The following is a 19970-nucleotide window of genomic DNA, read 5'->3' as shown; positions in this document are numbered from 1 at the left end:
CGAAATTATAAGCATTTTAATTTCACCGATTTTCGTCGCTAACTAAGAAATAAGTTAAAAAAATCCCAGTATAGATCCCTAGGTTTAAAAACAACTAACATGATCTTAGTTGCCAAAAGAAATGTTTTGGAAGTTTTCATCGTATAATTTTTAGCATTTATCATAAACAGGGGCCCTATTGTTCCCACTGCCTGACTTAATCAACACATTCTACACTGAATGAAATTAAATCATTGTAACAAAGACTACTGAAAACTTTAGTGAGAGAGATACATGAAGGAGTGGCCCTACATATTGTGCCATTTCGAGGAGCATATCTCAGGATAAACTGCACTTGTGAGGGAGGTATCTGAAGGTTCTTCTTGACACTGCAATATTAAGATTTGCAAAGGTTGAACCAATGTCAGCCACTCATGTCGATTATTGTGGCCACCAGCCATTTAACTTGGTCATCATAATGATTTTAGCGCTTTTGCAGCATTATATCTGGAATTATGGTCTTGCCTTCGAAAAACATTATGTCAAACGGCTTTACTTAAATGAAAATTGTAAACTTTGTGGGAGACTAGCCCAAAGGCGTTGTCCGATATAACCCCTGTTAGAACCTGAAATACGTTTGGAAATAGTTACAGTGTACAATGTTTCAGCCAAATCAGAAACTTAATGGATCAGTTATCGTGCTCATCAGTCATGTCAGTGGCTGCGCGATCCATAAAGTGTTTTTATACCCTCAGCATTTATGTGCCGCATCGAAATAATGGTTTAATATAGGCAAAAGGCCATTCATTCGTGCAATAGGAAATAATTTTTTGAGAAAAAAATTATTTTCATTTCATAGAATTTTTAAATTTTTTTTTTCATAGTGATTTGTGCTGAACCTTTTTTTTATAAAAATGGAATGAATGTTATTTTAGGCATTAATAGGACAAAATTCCTTCATTTCCACTACAGTAAATCAGTTTTGAGAAAAAATATCGAAACACATTGAAATGTATGCTCACTTGCTCTCAGTAAGCGCTCACTGGCTATCTCAAACATATACACACATTTATAAATGGTGGTGGTTTATTGAAAGGCACAGAAAAAAAACAAAAGCAACAACAGACACATAGGCACATAAAAATTCCAAAGAAATACATAACAGACTTCAATAAAAGAAAAACTGAATAAAATAATTTATAAAAAGTCACACTTTTAAAATAAATAAATTATATAGAAACATCGTTGAACGGTTCTCCTTCATTGTGAAATAAACACATTTTCCTCAAAGTTAAAATCATCAGCGTGAAATTGGTCTCAGGAATCAAATGATTATATAATGCAATAAATAGGTACATCCATATTTGAAATATACATATGTATGTATATGAAACATGTATTGATGTAATTACCAATATTAAATGCGATTTCTTCCTTGTCCAATAAAATATTTTCCTTTACCTTTTTTATGTAATTATAAAATGTATTGGGCATTTAATTTACTAAAAAGCTAAATTTCTTTAGGAAAAGACAAAAAACACTGATTTATTCACTCACTTTACCGTCTTTACCCAACGATTGCATTTAGAAAACTGAAGAAAAGAGAACAACATAATTGATACCACTTTTTATTTTCCTCTTCGCTTGCTACGTTGGTTAACAACAACAAAGCACGAAACACACTTGTTTTACCGCACCATACCACCAACCTTGTAAAAAATATCAATTTTAAATGTACCGTTATTCCGTTCCGACTAACTATTTATAATTATTACATATGTATGTCATTGAATACAGTCCACACTGTAGTTCAATACTGTACTAGCGTTTCACAGTTTCCATCAAGTCCATTTTTTGAATTTTCTGCACGCTATATCGGTAGTTTTCCCACTGTGTGCTGGCGCTCTGGGACAAATTTGCAGTGGCAATTGACTGGTGAGATGATAACTTAACTATCTTCGTACTCGACGATGGATTAACAAGTATACAAGTGATTTACATGTGTACGGTACATACAGTTGCCAAGCAATCTTTCAATCGCATCCCCCATCTGGAGTAACACTGCATTGTAATGGGAATTTTTGGCAGAGTTGATTGCTTAGTTACATTCATGGATGCAGATTCTTGCTAAATCAGCGGATGTATCCCTTGTAGACATTTGTTGGGTTTGTTAAGGTACATAGTTTCATTTCATTATCTTGAATCGGTTGAATAAAATATTTCATGGTATATTTCATTGTCAACATCCACTTCTAAGGATGTGAACAAGTAATATTTGATTGAGGACGCATTCTGGGAAATGTCATATTTTTTCAGCAACAAGAAGAATGTGCTATCTTTGTGTATGATGTTTTCAATGGAATCGAGAGCTAAATGAAAGTAGACGTCATGTGTATCGTCTGTGCTTCTTGCTAAATCTACGTTTGAGGATTTGGTTACAATGTTTTCACTATCTTTAATCGACCGAGTGAAAATTTCGATGGTGTTCAACGTGAGAATTTCAGGAAATGTATAAGTGTCAATATTCATTCAAACACAGACACTTACATTAATGGATTTGCGGAAAGAGAATTTGATTCCAAAAAACCAACAGCTTTGTGCCATATTTGAGAATATACCAGATTGTTCTAGTTAAAAACCATCATTTAGCTTTGCCCCAACAGATATACACGGTGTTCTTGCAACAACTTTAAATGAAAGTAGCTTACACCTGGGATGTTTATGCGGATTCTGAAACTGCAATGTTCATATATGAGAAAAATCAAAAAATTCCTAGAGCACTTTTTAAAAAAATCGCGGTCAAAGTTCACATTTATAGGATTTTCTGGGTTTTTACGATTTTACTTGGAAACCGCAAGTCCTATCGAAATAAGATTACAGAAAATGTTGTAGCAATGAAAATTCTCTACAAGATTTTCCTTTATGATATTTTCGTAGGTTTTAACATTTTTGAGATATAGAAGTTTATATTGAGACAATACACTGACTGTGTTGTCTCCTTATGAAAAATGTCATGACTGCAATTTCCCAACTTAAACTTATATATCTCAAAAATGGTTCAACATAGGAAAAAATTGCGATAGCCAATCTTGTTTAGAATTTCCACAAGTATACGATTTTTTCTAATCCCATTTCAATAAGACTTACCGTTTTACGCAAATCGTGAAAACCTAAGAAAAAACTTAAAAATGTGACCTTCTTGTGAACTTCTATATCTCAAAAATTTTAGAGCCTAGGAACACATCACAACGGTCAATCCTCTAGGGAATTTTCACAGCTACAACATTTTCTTTAGCTCCACTTCGGTAGGACTTGCGGTTTCCATGCAAAATTGCGAAAACCTAATATAAACCTGAAAATGTGAACTATGACTGCGATTTATTTAAAAAACGCTCATGCGATTTTTTTTTTGTTTTTGATTTTTCTCATCTATGAACATTGAAGTTTTAGAATCCGAAAAAATCTTTCCAGGTGTAAGGATTCAGTTAAAGTTGGTTCAAGAGCACCGTGATTTTGGTTTTTAAACGTTTCAAAACAAAAACAAATGTTCTCTTTTTAAGTGTGTGTGTTTGGGAGCAAATTGACACACACATTGGCAGCAGAAGGCGTCCTCTGAACACCCTTTTTTAGACCCCAAGTATGTTTGGACGAAATGTGTTTCACACAATTTGGAGTCGATTTAGCCATGTCCGTCCGTCGGTCTGTCTGGTTGGAGCGCATGATAACTCTCGAACGGATTAACCGATTTGTCCAAAATTTAGCCTTCGAAATATTTTGTCAAAACTTGGTTTAAGTTCGAAGATGGGCCATATCGGTCTACTCCTTCAGGAACCTTCCCCCACAAAAGTTCGAAATTGTTCGGAAAATTTGTGCGCACATTAACTCTTGAAGGGAATAACCGATTTGGTCCAACTTGAAATTTCTACCAGACATAAATTAGGTTCCAATATGGACCCAATCGGTCCACTCCTTCGAGTATCTCCACACAAAATTTCGGAAAAGTTCAGTTTAGGACCTTCTCTCGAATCGTTTTGATTTTTTTTGCAAACACTTGTATTCGATGCCCCCATTACATCCTAAGAAAATTAGCCGAAATCTGGAAAAAGCCCTACGGCACCATGTGTAGTGTCTGGAGCGCACGATAACTCTCGAAAGGATTAGCCGATTCAGTCCAAAATTAGGCCTTCTTAATATTTATTTAATTTTCTTGAATGGGGCAGCCGTTTTGGTCGAAACATTGGATCTGGTAATATTTTGCTTCTCCTTGCGGTCCTGTTTACAACGTTATAATGTTTTTCGTGGGAAAGCCCATGCTTCCTGACATGGTGGTCCAAAACCTCTATATTTTACGATGACCAACTGAAATGACTGATGGGCGCGATATGTATCGATAATAAATGACTCCCAAAATATGATCCTCTTCCAAAATGGACGATCAATACCTCCTTCGTAATATTTCGAGTTCTAATCCAAATATTTATTTTTTTCGGCAAGTTCCTACGTCAAAAAAGGGCCATAAAATCTGAAAACATCCCACGGTGCTCTTGAAACAATTTTAAATGGAAGGTGCATACACCTTGGAAGTTTTTGCGGATTCTGAAACTACAATGTTCATAGATGAGAAAAATCAAAAAACAAAAAAAATCGCCGGAGCGCTTTTTAAATAAATCGCGATTTAAGTTGAAATTTTTAGGGGTTGTTTAGGTTTTCAAAATTTTGCTTAGAAACCGCAAGTCCTATCAAAATTGGACTAAAGAAAATGTTGTAGCTATGAAAATTCTCTATAAGATCGATCTTTATGGTATTTTCGTAGTTTTTACCATTTTTGAGATATAGAAGTTCAAATTGGGACAATGCACTGACTGTATCGCTCCCTTATAAAACAATGTCATGAAGGGTGCGCCTTAACTAACTTTTGATGAAAACCGCTAACACAGGGAAAGTTTTTGTGAATTCTGAAACAGCAGCGTTCATAGATGAGAAAAATACAAAAACAAGAAAAATTCGGTGTAGGGATTTTTAAATAAATCGCGGTCAAAATCCACATTTTTAGGTGTTTTTTAGGTTTTCACGATTTTAGTTGGAAACCGCAAGTCCAATCGAAATGGAGCTAAAGAAAATGTTGTAGCTGTGAAAATTTTCTAGGGGATTGACGTTTATCATTTGTTCCCAGCCTGTACCAATTTTGAGATAAAGAAGCTCAGTTTACATTATTAGGTTTTTTTGTTAGGGTTTCGCGATTTTGCTTGAATACAGTAAATCTTATCGATATGGGACCTGAGAAAATCTTAAAGCTGTGAAAATTCTCTACAAGACTGGCTTAAATAACTTATCCTAAGTTGTAAATTTTTTTAGATATATAAGATTAAGTTGGGAATTTGCTGTCATGACATTGTTTTATAAGGGGGCGATACAGAATTTAATTGAATTTGAATTGTCCCAATTTGAACTTCTATATCTCAAAAACGGTAAAACCGACGAGAATACGATAATGGTCAATCATATAGAGAATTGTCATAGCTGCAACATTTTCTTTAGTCCTATTTTGATAGGGCTTGCGGTTTCTAAGAAAAATCGTGAAAACCTAAACAACCCCTAAAAATGTCAACTTAAATCGCGATTTATTTAAAAAGCGCTCCGGCGATTTTTTTTGTTTTTTTATTTTTCTCATCTATAAACATTGTAGTTTCATAATCCGCAAAAACTTCCCAGGTGTTAGCAACTTCCATTTAAAATTGTTTCAAGAGCACCGCGACCCTAATACATAGTTATTGGGGAGTAGACGGAATTCGATATTGTCAATAGATGAAAGTTTCAATTCTCATAGTCTGCGGTTATATCTCTATCGACAAAGCCGACTGATATTTTTTGGGAGTTTGGGAGTCTCTTCGTTTGGTGATATTCTTGGTAGCAAATTTTTATAACTGCAGGATTTTTTAGAAGATTAGGATCACTAGAAGAATAGGATCACAAGGAGTATCTTCCGTAAAAATGTTTAAACGATTCTCTAAAAGCCCTAAAACTGCACGTAAGCATAAATTTTGAAATGTTGTGAGGGAGATACTGGAAGTTGTTGTTTAAAATACATATTCTTGAAACTTGACATATGCACTTTCGGCCATATTGGATACATAATTCGGAAGTATTCGTACTCGTCAATCATTCTAGTTGGTACCGGCACGGTTCTTATGTCCTCAGCCTTTAGGCTAATCAGATTATATACACTTTGATGCGATGAAAATATACCTCATCGAAATAATGGTTTTGGACAATTTGGAGTCGATTTGACCGTGTTCGCCCACTCGACTGGCTGGTTGGTGCGCATCAAAATATTAACACGAATCAACCGATTTGGATCACATTTTTGCCTCGTAATATTTTGTTCAAACTTAGATCACGTTCGAAGATGGTCCATATCGGTCCACTTATTATTTTATTTGCTAAAATAGTTCCCACGATAACTCTCCATCGTAATATATCGATCATCGTAATAAAAGGTTCGAATATGGACTATATCGGCCAACTTCTTTGAGAACCTCCCACACAAATTTTCAAAAATATTCGCAAAAGTAAAGTTCAAGTCCAGCTTTTGGGATGGTTTTGAATTTCTATTGCAACATGATGTCCTTGTCCAAGTCGTATTGATTCAGACAATGTCCCACAAACTAAAAAAACCCTGTGTGCACCATCTGAAATGACATTGGTCCATTAGGGATGCCAAAAAAAAACACAAGTTTGTTTTAAAATAAATCAAGTAAAAAAATATCAGCCTGTGTGAATAAACATACTTTTTTTTTTCTCAAAAAACCTATGTATTTAGGGGGGTATCAGAATTTTGGGCGTATGAACATCCCGACAAAAATATGGACTAGGATAAAAGCTCAAAGCTTCGAGAGTTGCCATGCGCTCCAGCCACTACATATGGTGCCATAGGGATTTTTATGGTGATAAAGATTTTACCCCTGTAATGGAGACAGCGAATGCAAGTTGTTTCAACAAAAATCAAAGTGATTCGAGAGCAGGTATTAAAGTGAACTTATCCGAAATTTTGTGTGGGAGGTACCCGAAGGAGTAGACAAGTACAGTCCATATTCGGACATGATCTATATCTGGTAGATATATTGCGATGTGTAAAGTATGGTCTAAATCGCTCACTTCCTTCAAGAGTTAGAGTGCGCACAAATTTTCCGAACATGTTTGAACTTTTGTGGGGAGGTACCTGAAGGTGTGGACGATATGGCTTAACTTCGAACTAAAACTATATATTCACAAAATATTGCGAAGGCCAAATTATGGACCGAAACGGCAGATTTCGAGAGTTATCTTGAGCTCCAACAACTACACACGGCGTCACAGGTTTTTTACCTTTCAGGCTATTTTCTCAGGAAGTATGGACCTGCCCCTGATGAAACTTGTACCGTCGTATGGGGTGAAGTAAGTACAAGTTGCTACACAAAAAAAAAACGAAGCGATTCAAGAACAGGTCCCAAACTGAACTTCACCTAAATTTTGTGTGGGAGGTATCCGAAGGAGTGAACCGATTGAGTCCATATTGGAACCCCATCTAAGTCTAGTAGAAATTTCACGATGTGCAAAGTGTGTACCAAATCGGTTACTCTCTTCAATAGTAATCGGGCGCACACATTTTCCCAACATTTTCAAACTTTTGTGGGGGAGTTACCGGAAGGTGTTAACCGATATAACCCATCTTCGAACTTAAACTAAGTTTGGACGAAATATTGCGAAAGCCAAAGCCAACTCGGTTGATCCGTTCGAGAGTTATCGTGCGCTCCACCCAGACAGACAGACGGACGGACATGGCTCAATCGACTCCAAATTGTCTAAAACACATTTCGTCCAAACATACTTGGGATCTTAAACCATTATTTCGATGAGGCACATTTTGCCCGTATGAAAGTGTATATACCCTCGTTAGCATAAATTCTGAGGGTATAATTAAATGATTTTTTCCATTTTATCTAAAAACCTTATATCTGAAATTGTATGGCGATAGATTAAAATGAAAGCTTGCCACCAGAGGGTTCTTTGTTTCCATGTGTGGGACAAAGGTGCATTTCCACGAGAATTTTCTAAAATTTATGATTAGGCCGATTTTAGGTATTTTGGGCGCAATATAGCTCTACCGATTGGTTACTAATTTCGTACATTCTAATATTTTCACCAAATATAGTTGAAGCTCGAAGATCAACCCTATCGGCCTACTCCTCCAAGTACCTCCTTCGCAATAGTTCAAAATTTCTCGCTATATAGTTCGCACGATAATTGTACATCGTAATATTTGTTCCACACATAGATCACTAATGGAATGTATTTGACCTTAATGTAGGCATATTTTTGCTTGGAATTTAGAATGTCCAAAATACTTCTTCCCATTTACACACAAAACATTTGAGTTAAATTTGGTCCTGCAATATCTTGTAAGGTCTCGATGATGGGTTCAGCTGCCGAAGATGTTCTCGCAATCTCAGCAAGAAGTAATAATTTACGCAAGTGGGAACACCTTGCTATGTAAACGAACACTCATATTATCTGTAATTTGATTATCATTGGACAGTTAATTGTCACTTGTAAACTCTGCTCCAGTGTTTATATTTCTTGGTGAATTTGTTGATGTAACAAGATCTAGGGGCAATTTACGTATCTCTCTTTTTAATTTCTTTTCCCGGAACAGAAATTTCAATTTTTGACTAATTTCCATTATTATCATAATACCCTTTTCACACAAAGATGCTGGTCATAATTAGATTATTTTGACTAAGACCGCACTTCTTTCTCTGTGTAGTAATTAGAAAAAAAAACCGACCAAACTAACATAAGCTGAACGAACATCTTAACCTCAATGGAATAGCAAATTATTTCTTTTGTTTTCTTTCCTTTTTTAGGCACAAATTGGTTTGTTGGTTATTTTGTTGGTGGCCATTGCTGATTTTATGATTGGTAGCTTCATTGGACCCAAAAGTGATGAAGAACGTGCCAAAGGTTTTCTGGGCTATAATGGTGAGTATCATTCTTCTTTTGTATTGGAGTGAATTTTTTGTAATGAAATTAAAATTGTTTTTGTTTTGTTTTGTAATTTTCAGCGACTTTATTTAAGCAGAATTTCTTTGCTGACTATCGTCCCGAAAAAGGTGTGGTTCATGACTTCTTTTCAGTGTTTGCCATATTTTTCCCTGCAGCTACAGGCATTTTGGCTGGCGCCAATATATCCGGTGATTTAAAGGTAAGCTTTAAATTCATTATTCATGTACATAAGACTTGTTAACTTTATAACGGCCTAAAAACACCTTATGTAACACACCATCGTCTTCTTCGTTTTTGCTTTAATGTTTTCGTGTCGTTTACAGGATCCCCAAAAATCCATACCAAAAGGTACCTTATTGGCAATTTTAATAACAACCGTCACTTATTTGATAATGGTTGTAATGGCTGGCGGTTCTGTTGCTCGCGATGCTACCGGCAATGTCACCGATATGGTTAATGGTTCCTTTGCCTTTTTGGATTGTGTGCCAGGTAAGTGCAAGGGAGAAATGAAATTGAAATTTTATTTTGACTTTTTCAATGAAAAGAGAAAGTGTTTTTCTTTTAAATTTTGTTTCGTAATTTGTTGCTCTATCACAGAGAAAATGCAAATTAAAAGAGGTAAACTAGACCCAATTTGAATTTTAAAATACTTCCTGCAAGGGAATAGGAGATAAGGAGTATGCATGCTTGTGATTTAATTAAAATAATTACTGGAGAGACCACACAGAGAGAACATTATTTGAAAATAAAAATGAAAGGCGCATTGCTTAATGTCATCTGACAAATAAAAACGAGAGAAATACTATGAAACCCTTTTGGGGATTTTAATTGTTTTAAAACAAGTGTTAATTTTGTTTCAACACGAAAATTTTGGGTTTCTTCCGTTTTGATGTTTATATCGGCACCAAGGGACAGTCATACAAAATAAGTAAAAAAAATGATTTTTTCTCTTTGTACCAGTATTAAAGAAGTTATGAGTACTTTTTTGATTATAGTTTTTACAGAATTCGACTTTTTCAAGGCTCGATATCTCTGGCAGTATCACCACAGCAAAAATAAAGGAAATCAAAAACCACTTTTTGAAAAATTGTCCGATTTCTCTCAGAAGTCCCCATGTACACTTTGATACAAAGCAAATTATTTTAAATTAATTTATCGTTAGATTCGAGCTTAATGACCGATAATTTTTCGCAAGTGAAAAGGGAAAGCGGAAGATTCAAACCCACAGAACCACCATTACGTGACGTGTTTCTATGTTGTTGGCAGCTCATCAGACACATCGTTTGTGGACTCCGCCATTTTTGTTCAAAGAGAAGGAACGCATGTTGGGGAAAGATGTGTAAAAACTTTTTAGTTCTAGAACGAAGCTATAATCGATTGTAGATTGAAAAATATCGGCGCGCCCTTTTTTCTGTAAAGTTGTCGGCGGCCAATTTTAGCCGTTTTGAGCCGATGTAATCGGCGGCGGCTGAACCCTTAAAAAAAGAGGAGCGGCGGCGAGCCGCCGATTAAAAATCGACTCTCTTCCACCTCTGTTGTGGAGTGGCTTCTCTGTCATCGAACTTTTCGTTTCTCAAATGCAAGTTGAAGCAATCGTTTTAGACACCAAGTATGTTTGACGAAATGCTTTTCAGACAATTCGGAGTCGATTTAGCAATGTCCGTCCGTCTGTCTGTGTGGCTGGCTGGTGCTCGCGATAAGTCTCGAACGGATAAACCGATTTGGTCCAAATTTTTTTCGTAATATTTTGTCTAAATTTAGTTGAGTTCGAAGATGGGTTATATCGGTCTACTCCTTCCGATACCTCGTCCACTCATTCCGGTAAGTCGAAAAGTTGGGAAAATTTGTGCGCACGATAACTGTTGAAAGGTGTAACCATAATTTGCAAGTCGTGAAATTTTCACCAGACTTAGAGAAGTTTCTAGTATGGACTCAATCGGTCCACTCCTTTGGGTACCTCTCACACAAAATTTTAGAAAAGTTTAGTTTAGGGCCTGTTCTCGAATCTCTTTGATTTTTGTTGTGACATCTTGTATTCACTGCCCCATACGACGGTACAAGTTTCATCAGGGGCAAGTGCATACTTCCTGAGAAAATTACCTGAAAGGTGCAAAAACCACTACAAAAACAGGGTAAATGCACAAAACGACCACGAAAACGCGACAAAATCGAGTAGTTGTCAATGAGAGCCGTACTTAAAATTTTCTGATCGACATGTTTGCAGAAAATTTTGAAGCTGAAAAACGTTATCTTGTGGTACTTTTATAGCAGCTCTTAAAATAAAGGACGAAAAGGACATTGAAGGAAGCGAGTTAGAAGGCCGAAGTGCTCTATGAAAATAATCCTTATTCGGTTCGTCTGAAGACATGTCATCTCAAATATAAGCTAAAGCAACAGTGAGCAGTGATATAACGCTAATTCCTGATGGCTTACATGGTCTCTAGCAAAAACTTCATCACGCCATAACGCGGAAGTTCGACTTACGGCGGATCTGTCCTTCGGGGTTCTTAATATACTCACCAAGGCCTTTCTTACCCAGGAGGAATTTTCCGTGCCCCAGACTTTAACCTCCATTTTGTTGCACAGTGATATAAGCCATATCGATCCATTTCTTCAGGTACCTCCCCCACAAAAGTTCAACAATGTTCGGAAAACTTCTTCGCACGATAACTCTTGAAGGGAGTGACCGATTTGGTCTATACTCTATACATCCTATCAACCAGAAATATATCAGGTTCAAATGTGGACTATATTTGTCCACTACTTCGGGTACCTATCACACAAAACTACGGATAAGTTCACTTTATGACCTGCTCTCGAATCGATTTGATTTTTTTTTGAAGCACCTTACATTCCCTGCCTCAATTAACATTTTTTCAGGGGCAAGTCAAGATTTCTTGAGAAAATAGCCCGAAAGGTGTAAAAACCTCCTATGGCACCATCAATCCCACGGCACCGGGTTCTTTGCACCGGATTGACCCGGAACCACGCCACATCAGCGTTCCGGCCAGCGGCTACCACTTCAGTGTACATGTGCTTGTATTTGTTTCGTTTTTCTGTGTTGGGAGCAGCATATCCCGGAATGCCTGCTCCGAATCCTTTTGGTCCGTGCCGGGACGGAGGAAAACCCAGGACCAATATATTTGTGATCGGGTTGTCACATCCGCATCTTCACCCACATCCAGCCTTCGGTGAGATGAAATAGATGTCAGAAGTGGGTGCATCTAAAGAGTGACTCTCGACTTGTCCACGTGAGGGACTACGACAAGGATTATGTTGCTGCATGCTGTGTGAATACAGTCCCCAGTGAGTCATCATCTCCCTCGTCGTCTGATTATGAGACTCCCCCGCAGTCCCCTCGACAACAACCGCACATGCAGCCTTTAACACCAGCCGTTGTTGTCCCAATCCCGGAAAATGCATCCTTTTACAATTTAATTGCAATGGACTCCGAGGTAAGATCGGGGAAATAGTAGATTTCATGAGTCGGAGGAATATCAAGGTCGCTGCGGTGCAAGAAACCAAGCTCAACAACAACTGTAGCTTACAACGTTGCGATGATTACAACGTGCTAAGGAAGGTTCGCACCAGAATTGGAGTTGGGGGATTACCTATCCTATTGCACCAGTCTGTCTAATACAGACCTATCTCACTTGAGCCTCTAATGACCCGTACATGGAATGTATGGGGGTAACAGTCAGGTGTGTAACTGCCGAGATAGAGTTGCTGAACGTATACATCCCGCCGAGAAATAGCTGTATCTCAGATTACGTGCCCAACATAAACCCGCTTTTGGAAGGTCATAATCGTCTGGTCCTTGGAGACTTTAATGCGCATCATGAGATGTGGCATTCGGCCCTCGGAAACGACCAGAGAGGTACAGCGGTGGCTGAGCAGATTGACAGCTCTACGTTGTGCAATGAGGACGCTCCTACCAGAATTAGAGGAGAGTGTCACAGCTCGCCAGACATAACCATCGTGTCACCTGGTCGGACAAATGACTTTACCTGCAACCCGTCATTTCGCTTAGATCAGACCATCTCCCCATAATTGTTTCCATTAGCAGACCACCCGATTTCATTACCTCTGAACGCCGCACATTCGTCAATCATAAGAAAGCCGGGTTTGGGAGAGTTCACCAATCACCGCTTCAGAGAACTGTCAATCTTTCTGATGTTAGCGAAAAGAACGTTCCGAGACATCATCACTGCTGCAGCCGCTCGCCATATCCCTGCTGGTCGAATACCCGAAGTAAGACCAAACTTCCCAGCAGAGGCGACGGGACTAGCAAATGAGCGTGATGACCTTCGCCGAACCAACCCCAATGACCCCAGGGTCAAGGAGCTGACACTGTAAGTTAACAGGCTGGTCGGCGAGCATAAGCATAAATCATCGGAAGAGTTGCAACATTGGAGCCGGTATAGGTGAATTGTGGGCAACGGTTTAGTTAATCTCGAACCTTGGAAGAAGGGAAGATAGGACCTCAGTCACGTTTGGCGACGTTACGTTGACTGATCCGAAGAGGTGCGCAAATTATTTCAATCGACAGTTTTTCGAGCACCCCGTGAGTAACAGGGCGAAGAGAAGAGTACTACGTCGCATTGGATCTCTTCCTCTTCCGCATCAGAAACGCTAAATCATCCAAAGCGTTGGGCCCTGATGGAATCTCCATAGTAATGCTGAAGCAGCTGGATGAGCCGGGAGTGGAGTATCTCAATAAAGTTCTCAACTTGTCGCTATCCACCCTCATTGTTCCCGAAGACTGGAAAATGGGCAGGGTGGTCCCACTACGGAAGCCAGACAAGGATGCCAACAAATGTGAATCGTACAGGCCGATTTCGCTTTTGTCGCCCGTAGCAAAGACCCTTGAGGCCTTAGTCCTCCCCAGTATTAGAAATAGCTATCAAGTTGCCGATCATCAGCATGGATTCCGTAAGCAGCACAGCACGACAACTGCGCTGCACGCCATTACCACACATATTTGTCAAGGACTCAACCAGAGACGGCCGTGCGATAGAACAGTGATGGTGGCGCTTGACTTATCAAAAGCCTTTGATACAGTCGGGCACTCCACGCTGTTTGAGGACATTGAGCAGACAACCCTCCGGCCAAGCTTGAAACGTTGGATAGTCAATTATATGTGTGGATGCCAGTCGTACGTGGAATTCAGGAACAAGAAGTCCAAACCCCGTAGAGTGAAACAGGGAGTTCCTCAAGGTGGGGTGATATCTCCGGAACTGTTTAACCTCTACCTCTCAAGTATTCCGCCCCCTCCAGATGGCATCGAGATCGTAACGTATGCGGATGATTGCGCGATCCTGGCGTCGGGTACCTATCCTGATGACATCTGTGAGAGACTGAACAACTATTTAACCGATCTTACCACCATTTTCCATTCGAGGAATATGCAGATTTCCGCCACAAAATCAACAGCCACTCTGTTCACCACATGGACAGCGCAGTTTGGAAGAGAATTGAATGTCATGGTCGACGGTAGCAGAATTCCGACCAAAAACTGCCCCAAAATTTTAGGGGTCACATTCGACACTACTTTCACGTCGTGCGCGCACGCCACAGCTATCTGCGACAAACTGAAAAGTAGGAACAAGGTCAAGTCCCTAGCCGGCAGCACTTGGGGTGCAGATAAAGAAACCTTGTTGACCACATATTAGGCGATATGTCGGTCTGTAGTAAGCTATGCGGCACCAGTCTGGTCCCCGAGAATATGTGATACGAATTGGAAAAGATTCAAACTTGCCAGAATGCCGCCCTGAGAACAGCAACAGGGTGCCTCCTCAAATCTTCAGTGGACCATCTACATGAGGAGGCAAAGATTCTTCCAGTAAAGCAACACAATGAGATGCTTTCGTTGCAATACCTGATTGGATGTTACCGTGTGAGCCATCCCAATCACCATCTTGTGGGTAGGCCCGACACATTCAGGCAGATCAGGAAGGATATCCATGCTCTAGAGGGAGAGGTCCAACGATACAGGAGAGAACCCCTAGATCAACAGGCATATGAAGCAGGCTTTAAGTAAGTATTCACACGGACGCAGTTGCCAAGGCCTTAACCAATTATAGTGTGAATAAAGTCCTCGAAATACATCCCCCATCTATTGCAGCTGAGGGGCGTCAGCAGCCACGACAAACTAGAGTAGTTTTGGCTCAATTAGGCTCGGGATATTGCAGTCGCCTAACTTCTTATTGGGCGGAAATCGACCGCGCCGTGCAAGACATGTATGTGGCATGGGCCCGCATGACACAAAACACCTTTTCAACTACCCAGCCAAACCTACTCATCTTACTCCAGTGGATCTGTGGTAACATCCCATCGAAGCAGCCAGCTTCCTGGAACCGGGGATAGACCCATAGCCAGATTGAACAGAAGAACGGATATACACACATAATAACAAACACGGTTACAACAACAACAACCTATGGCACCATATGTAGTGGCTGGAGAGCACGATGACTCTCGAACTGATCAACCGATTTGGTTAAAAATTTGGCCTTTGTCATATTTTGTCATAGTTTTAGTTCGAAGATACCCAATACCAGTCCACAACTTCCGGTTCTTCCTCCGAGTATTTAAAAATGTCATTTAAATGATATGCACGATAACCCTTGAACAAATTTGGTCCAAACTTTGTATCTTCTAATATTTTCTCCAAACGATGACCCACTGAGATGACTTGTAGACGCGATATCTATCGAAAAGATATGATTCCCAAAATAAGATCCGCTTCCATAATGGACTATGTCGGTCCATTCCTTTAACTACCTCATCTGCAACACTTTTGAACTTTAATCCTAATCCATATTTTGGTCGTCAAGTTCAAATGTCCAAAAAGGGCTACAAAATACTGAAAAGACACTTAATACAATCGATCTGATCGTAGATGAAAGTTTCAATTTCCATAGGCTGAGGGTATATCTCTGTCGGCAAAGCCGACTGATACTTGTTTCTGCGTATCTTACGATCCTTATTTCAATATGTTTCAAACGTTCGAGTCAAAAAAGATAGCGATACAGTCAATGCATTGTCCCAATTTGAACTTCTACATCTCAATAACGGTAAAACATACGAAATTATCATTAAGGTCAATCATGTAGGGAATTTATAAAGCTACAACATTTTCTTTGGTCCCATTTCGAAAGGACTTACGGTTTCCAAACAAAAACGTGAAAACCTAAAAAACCCTAAACATCTCAACATGAGTCGCAATTTATTTAAAAAGCGCTCCGGTGATTTTTTTTGTGTTTTGATTGTTCTCATCTATGGACATTGTAGTATCAGAATCCACAAAAACTTTCCAGGTGTAAGCACCTTCCATTTAATGTTACTTCAAGGGCACAGTGAGTCTGGACGAAACTTCGTTGTCGAGTTATCGTGTGCACCAGCCATCCATACAGAATGATGAACGGACATGGCTAGAAGGATTTCAAATTATATGAAATTCCTTTCTAGGAAACACATTTTCGACAGTATCTTATTGGACATAACAGACAGCTTTGAAATTAAAAAAAGCCACAGCTATCTGCCCAAGACTGATTGACAATGTACGCTTGAGTCGCTCAAGTGAATGATAAGGATCTCTAGTCTATTGATACAGATACTGTTTCAATAGCCTCTTAAATAAAAAGCCGTGAATACAATGCTTGCTGCCTCCGCCAAGTTTTCAGCTAACAAACGTAATCTATTTCTGGCTTTCCTCCAATAAGTGAAAGAGTTTTTTTTTTGTTTCAATAAATCCCTTTTGTGTCTCTTTTATGGCTTTTGTTTTGGTCCTTATAACAGATTATTGCAAAACAGAGGAGCATACATACATACAAACATTCTTGTTATCAATACCAACTACATGTGAACAATCTGTTCCCCCACTTTGTGCAATGTATACATTCATCATCTCTCCTCTCCCCCTTTCAGAAAATATGAGCATAAACGAATACAATCTTAAACCTATTGAATTTCAGCTTATTTGAACGTGCGGTATGTGTGTCTGTTTGCGTTTTGACCTTTGACATTGTTTCCCCCCTTAAGCTGAAATGGGATTTATACCACATTTGGTGTTGATATATCACAAATCAGTCAAGGTTCTTAAAATGGTCTTGAGCCGCAACAGCTTATGAGTGGGGAATTTCATCGTTATTGAAATTTATAATCTTCTTACAACGACTTGTTTTTGTTTATCTTATCTCCCTTTTAGGCGCTTGCGAATATGGTCTATCGAATTCATTCCAAGTAATTGAGTTGGTCTCTGGCTTTGGTCCACTTATTTATGCCGGCTGTTTTGCTGCTACACTTTCATCGGCCTTGGCCAGTTTGGTATCGGCACCCAAAGTATTCCAGGTAAATTGTTTTCTATCAAAAATATTTTTCTGTTTTGCTTGTTGTTATACTGATTTGAGTTTTAAGCAGCTTTTGACATTGACTTACCCTAAGCCTGCATTTAATTAAAACTTTTTATCTTACAATTTAACACAAAAATATGATTTTATTTTGTTTTCATTTTTTTGTCGATTTTGTTTTTTTTTTTCATTTCAGGCTTTGTGCAAAGATGAACTTTATCCAAAGATTGTGTGGTTTGCCAAGGGTTTTGGCAAAAATAATGAGCCTGTTCGTGGCTATGTTCTGACATTTGTTATTGCTGTGGCGTAAGTCTTACAATGTTTTGAGTGTTGCTTTTATTTCGTTTTGATCTTTAGTCCTTGCCAAAGAAATAACTAAACTTCTTATAAACTGCCAATGTAAGCATTGTTATTAATTTTTTTTGTTTACTTTTGTTTTTTTTCTTTGGTTTTCGTTTCTTTGATGTTATTCCTGTGCTTTCTAATAACTTTTTGGGATATGTTGCCGCTGCCTGACTGCCTTCCCGCCACCTTCCTGCCTGTCTGTCTGTCTGCCTGCCAATCCGTCATTGGTGATTTCAGTTTCATTTTAATTGGCGAACTAAATCTCATAGCTCCTCTCATATCGAATTTCTTCTTGGCCGCCTACATGTTAATCAACTTCAGTACATTCCATGCCAGTTTAGCTAAGCCTGTTGGCTGGCGTCCAACGTTTAAGGTAAGTACATAACCAAGCGTGTTTATATGTATGTAGATAAATACAAATAAAAACTACTGTTCAGGATAATTATGTGCAACACAAAATTTGTAAATAATTTGCAGTAATTTGTCCTAAAACCTTACATAGAGAATGTGCAGTTTCTCTTCTATGTTAAACACACCCAACTTCTGATACGCCCAGAAACTTTTATTTCCCTTAAATTCCAATTTATCATGAATATATAATCAGTAGAAAAGTATCAGTCTGCTTCAGGGACGAAGACAGGCCATTTTTGGGAGCCCGGGCCCACGGAGAAAACAAATCTCATACAATTTTGTATACCCTCAGCATTTATGCTAACGAGGGTAAATACACTTTCATACGGGCAAAATGTGCCTCATCGAAATAATGGTTTTAGACCCCAAGAATGTTTGGACGAAATCCGTTTCAGCCAATTTGGAGTCGATTTGGCAATGTCTGTCTAGCACGATAACTCTCGAACGGATGAACCGATTTGGTCCAAAATTTGGCCTTCGTAATATTTTGTCCAAACTTAGTTTAAGTTCGAAGATGGGACATATCGGTTCACTCCTTCAGGTACCTCCCCCACAAAAGATCGAAAATGTTCGGGAAAATTGTGCGAACTGTAACTTTTAAGGGTAGTAACCGATTTGGTCCATACCATCACACATCGTGAAATTTCTACCAGACATAGATGATGTTACAATATAGACTCTATCGGTCCTCTCCTTCGGGTATTTCCCACATAAAATTTCGGAAAAGTTCAGTTTAGGACCTGCTCTCGAATCGCTTTGTTTTTTGTTGTAACAACTTGTATTTACTGCCCCCCATACGACGGTACAAGTTTCATCAGGGGCAAGTCCATTCTTTCTGAACAAATATTCTGAAATGTGCAAAAAATCCCTATGACACCGTGTGTAGTGGTCGGAGCGCAATATAACTCTCGACCGGATCTGCCAATTCGGTCCAAAATTTGGCCTTCGTAATATTTAGTCCAAACATAGTTTAATTTCGAAGATAGGCCATATCGGTCCACTCCTCCAGGTACCTCCCACACAAAAGTTCGAAAATGTTCGGAAAAGGGAAGGGAATAACCGACTTGGCCCATACTTTGCACATCCTAATATATCTACCAGATATAGACAAGGTTCGAATATGGCCTATATGTGTCCACTCCTTCCGGTACTTATCAGACAAAATTTCGGATAAGTTGACTTTAAGGACTGCTCTTGAATCATTTTGTTTTCTGTTGAAGCAACTTGCATTCGCTGCCTCAATTTCGACGGGTTCAGGGGCAAGTCCATACTTCTTGAGAAAACAGCCCGAAAGGTGTGAAAAACTCCTATGACACCATATGTAGAGCGGATGGTGAGCACGACAACTCTCGAACTGGTCAACCGATTTGGTGGAAAATTTGGCCTTCATCATATTCTGTCCAAATTTAGTTTCAGTTCGAAGATGGGCAATACCGGTCCACAACTTCCGCTACTTTCCCTCAATATTTAAAAATATCACTAAAATGGTATTCACGGGGCAACCAATTTGGTCTAAACTTTGGATCTCCAAATATTTTGTCCAAACTTAGTTTAATTTCAAAAAGGGTCCATCGTGTCTAAGTGCAGTTCGAAGATCATTTGGAAATGTATACCGATGCTGTTCGTAGTGGTCCTATTTACAGCGATATTACATTTTCCGTGGACAAGTCCATGCTTTCTGGCATACTGGTCCAAAAGTTATACGATAGTCCACTGAAATGACTAGTGGGCGCGATATCTATCGAAAAGATATGACTCACATTCCATTAAGTACCTCCTCCGCAATATTTTTGAGCTTTAATCCTAATTCACATTTTTGTCGGCAAGTTGTAATGTGCAAAA

General features: G+C 38.9%; 1 protein-coding gene across 2 annotated transcripts in view; it reads left to right on the top strand.

Moving 5' to 3' along the window:
- Positions 1-19970, top strand: part of LOC141402756 (bumetanide-sensitive sodium-(potassium)-chloride cotransporter-like) — a 325712-nt gene that overhangs the window by 243545 nt on the left and 62197 nt on the right. For both annotated transcript variants that reach the window (XM_073984675.1, XM_073984674.1), the window contains exons 9-14: positions 8883-8997; positions 9081-9220; positions 9345-9510; positions 17231-17373; positions 17569-17678; positions 17955-18090. In XM_073984675.1, the coding sequence (XP_073840776.1) occupies positions 8883-8997; positions 9081-9220; positions 9345-9510; positions 17231-17373; positions 17569-17678; positions 17955-18090 (810 nt within the window). The remainder of the gene's footprint in view (positions 1-8882; positions 8998-9080; positions 9221-9344; positions 9511-17230; positions 17374-17568; positions 17679-17954; positions 18091-19970) is intronic.

Source organism: Musca autumnalis, unplaced genomic scaffold (genome assembly GCF_047663935.1).
Source record: "Musca autumnalis isolate F117 unplaced genomic scaffold, ASM4766393v1 scaffold_4, whole genome shotgun sequence".
Taxonomy (NCBI): Eukaryota; Metazoa; Arthropoda; class Insecta; order Diptera; family Muscidae; genus Musca; species Musca autumnalis.
The sequence above is the reverse complement of the archived record's forward strand: the minus strand, read 5'-3'. Positions and strand labels throughout refer to the sequence as shown.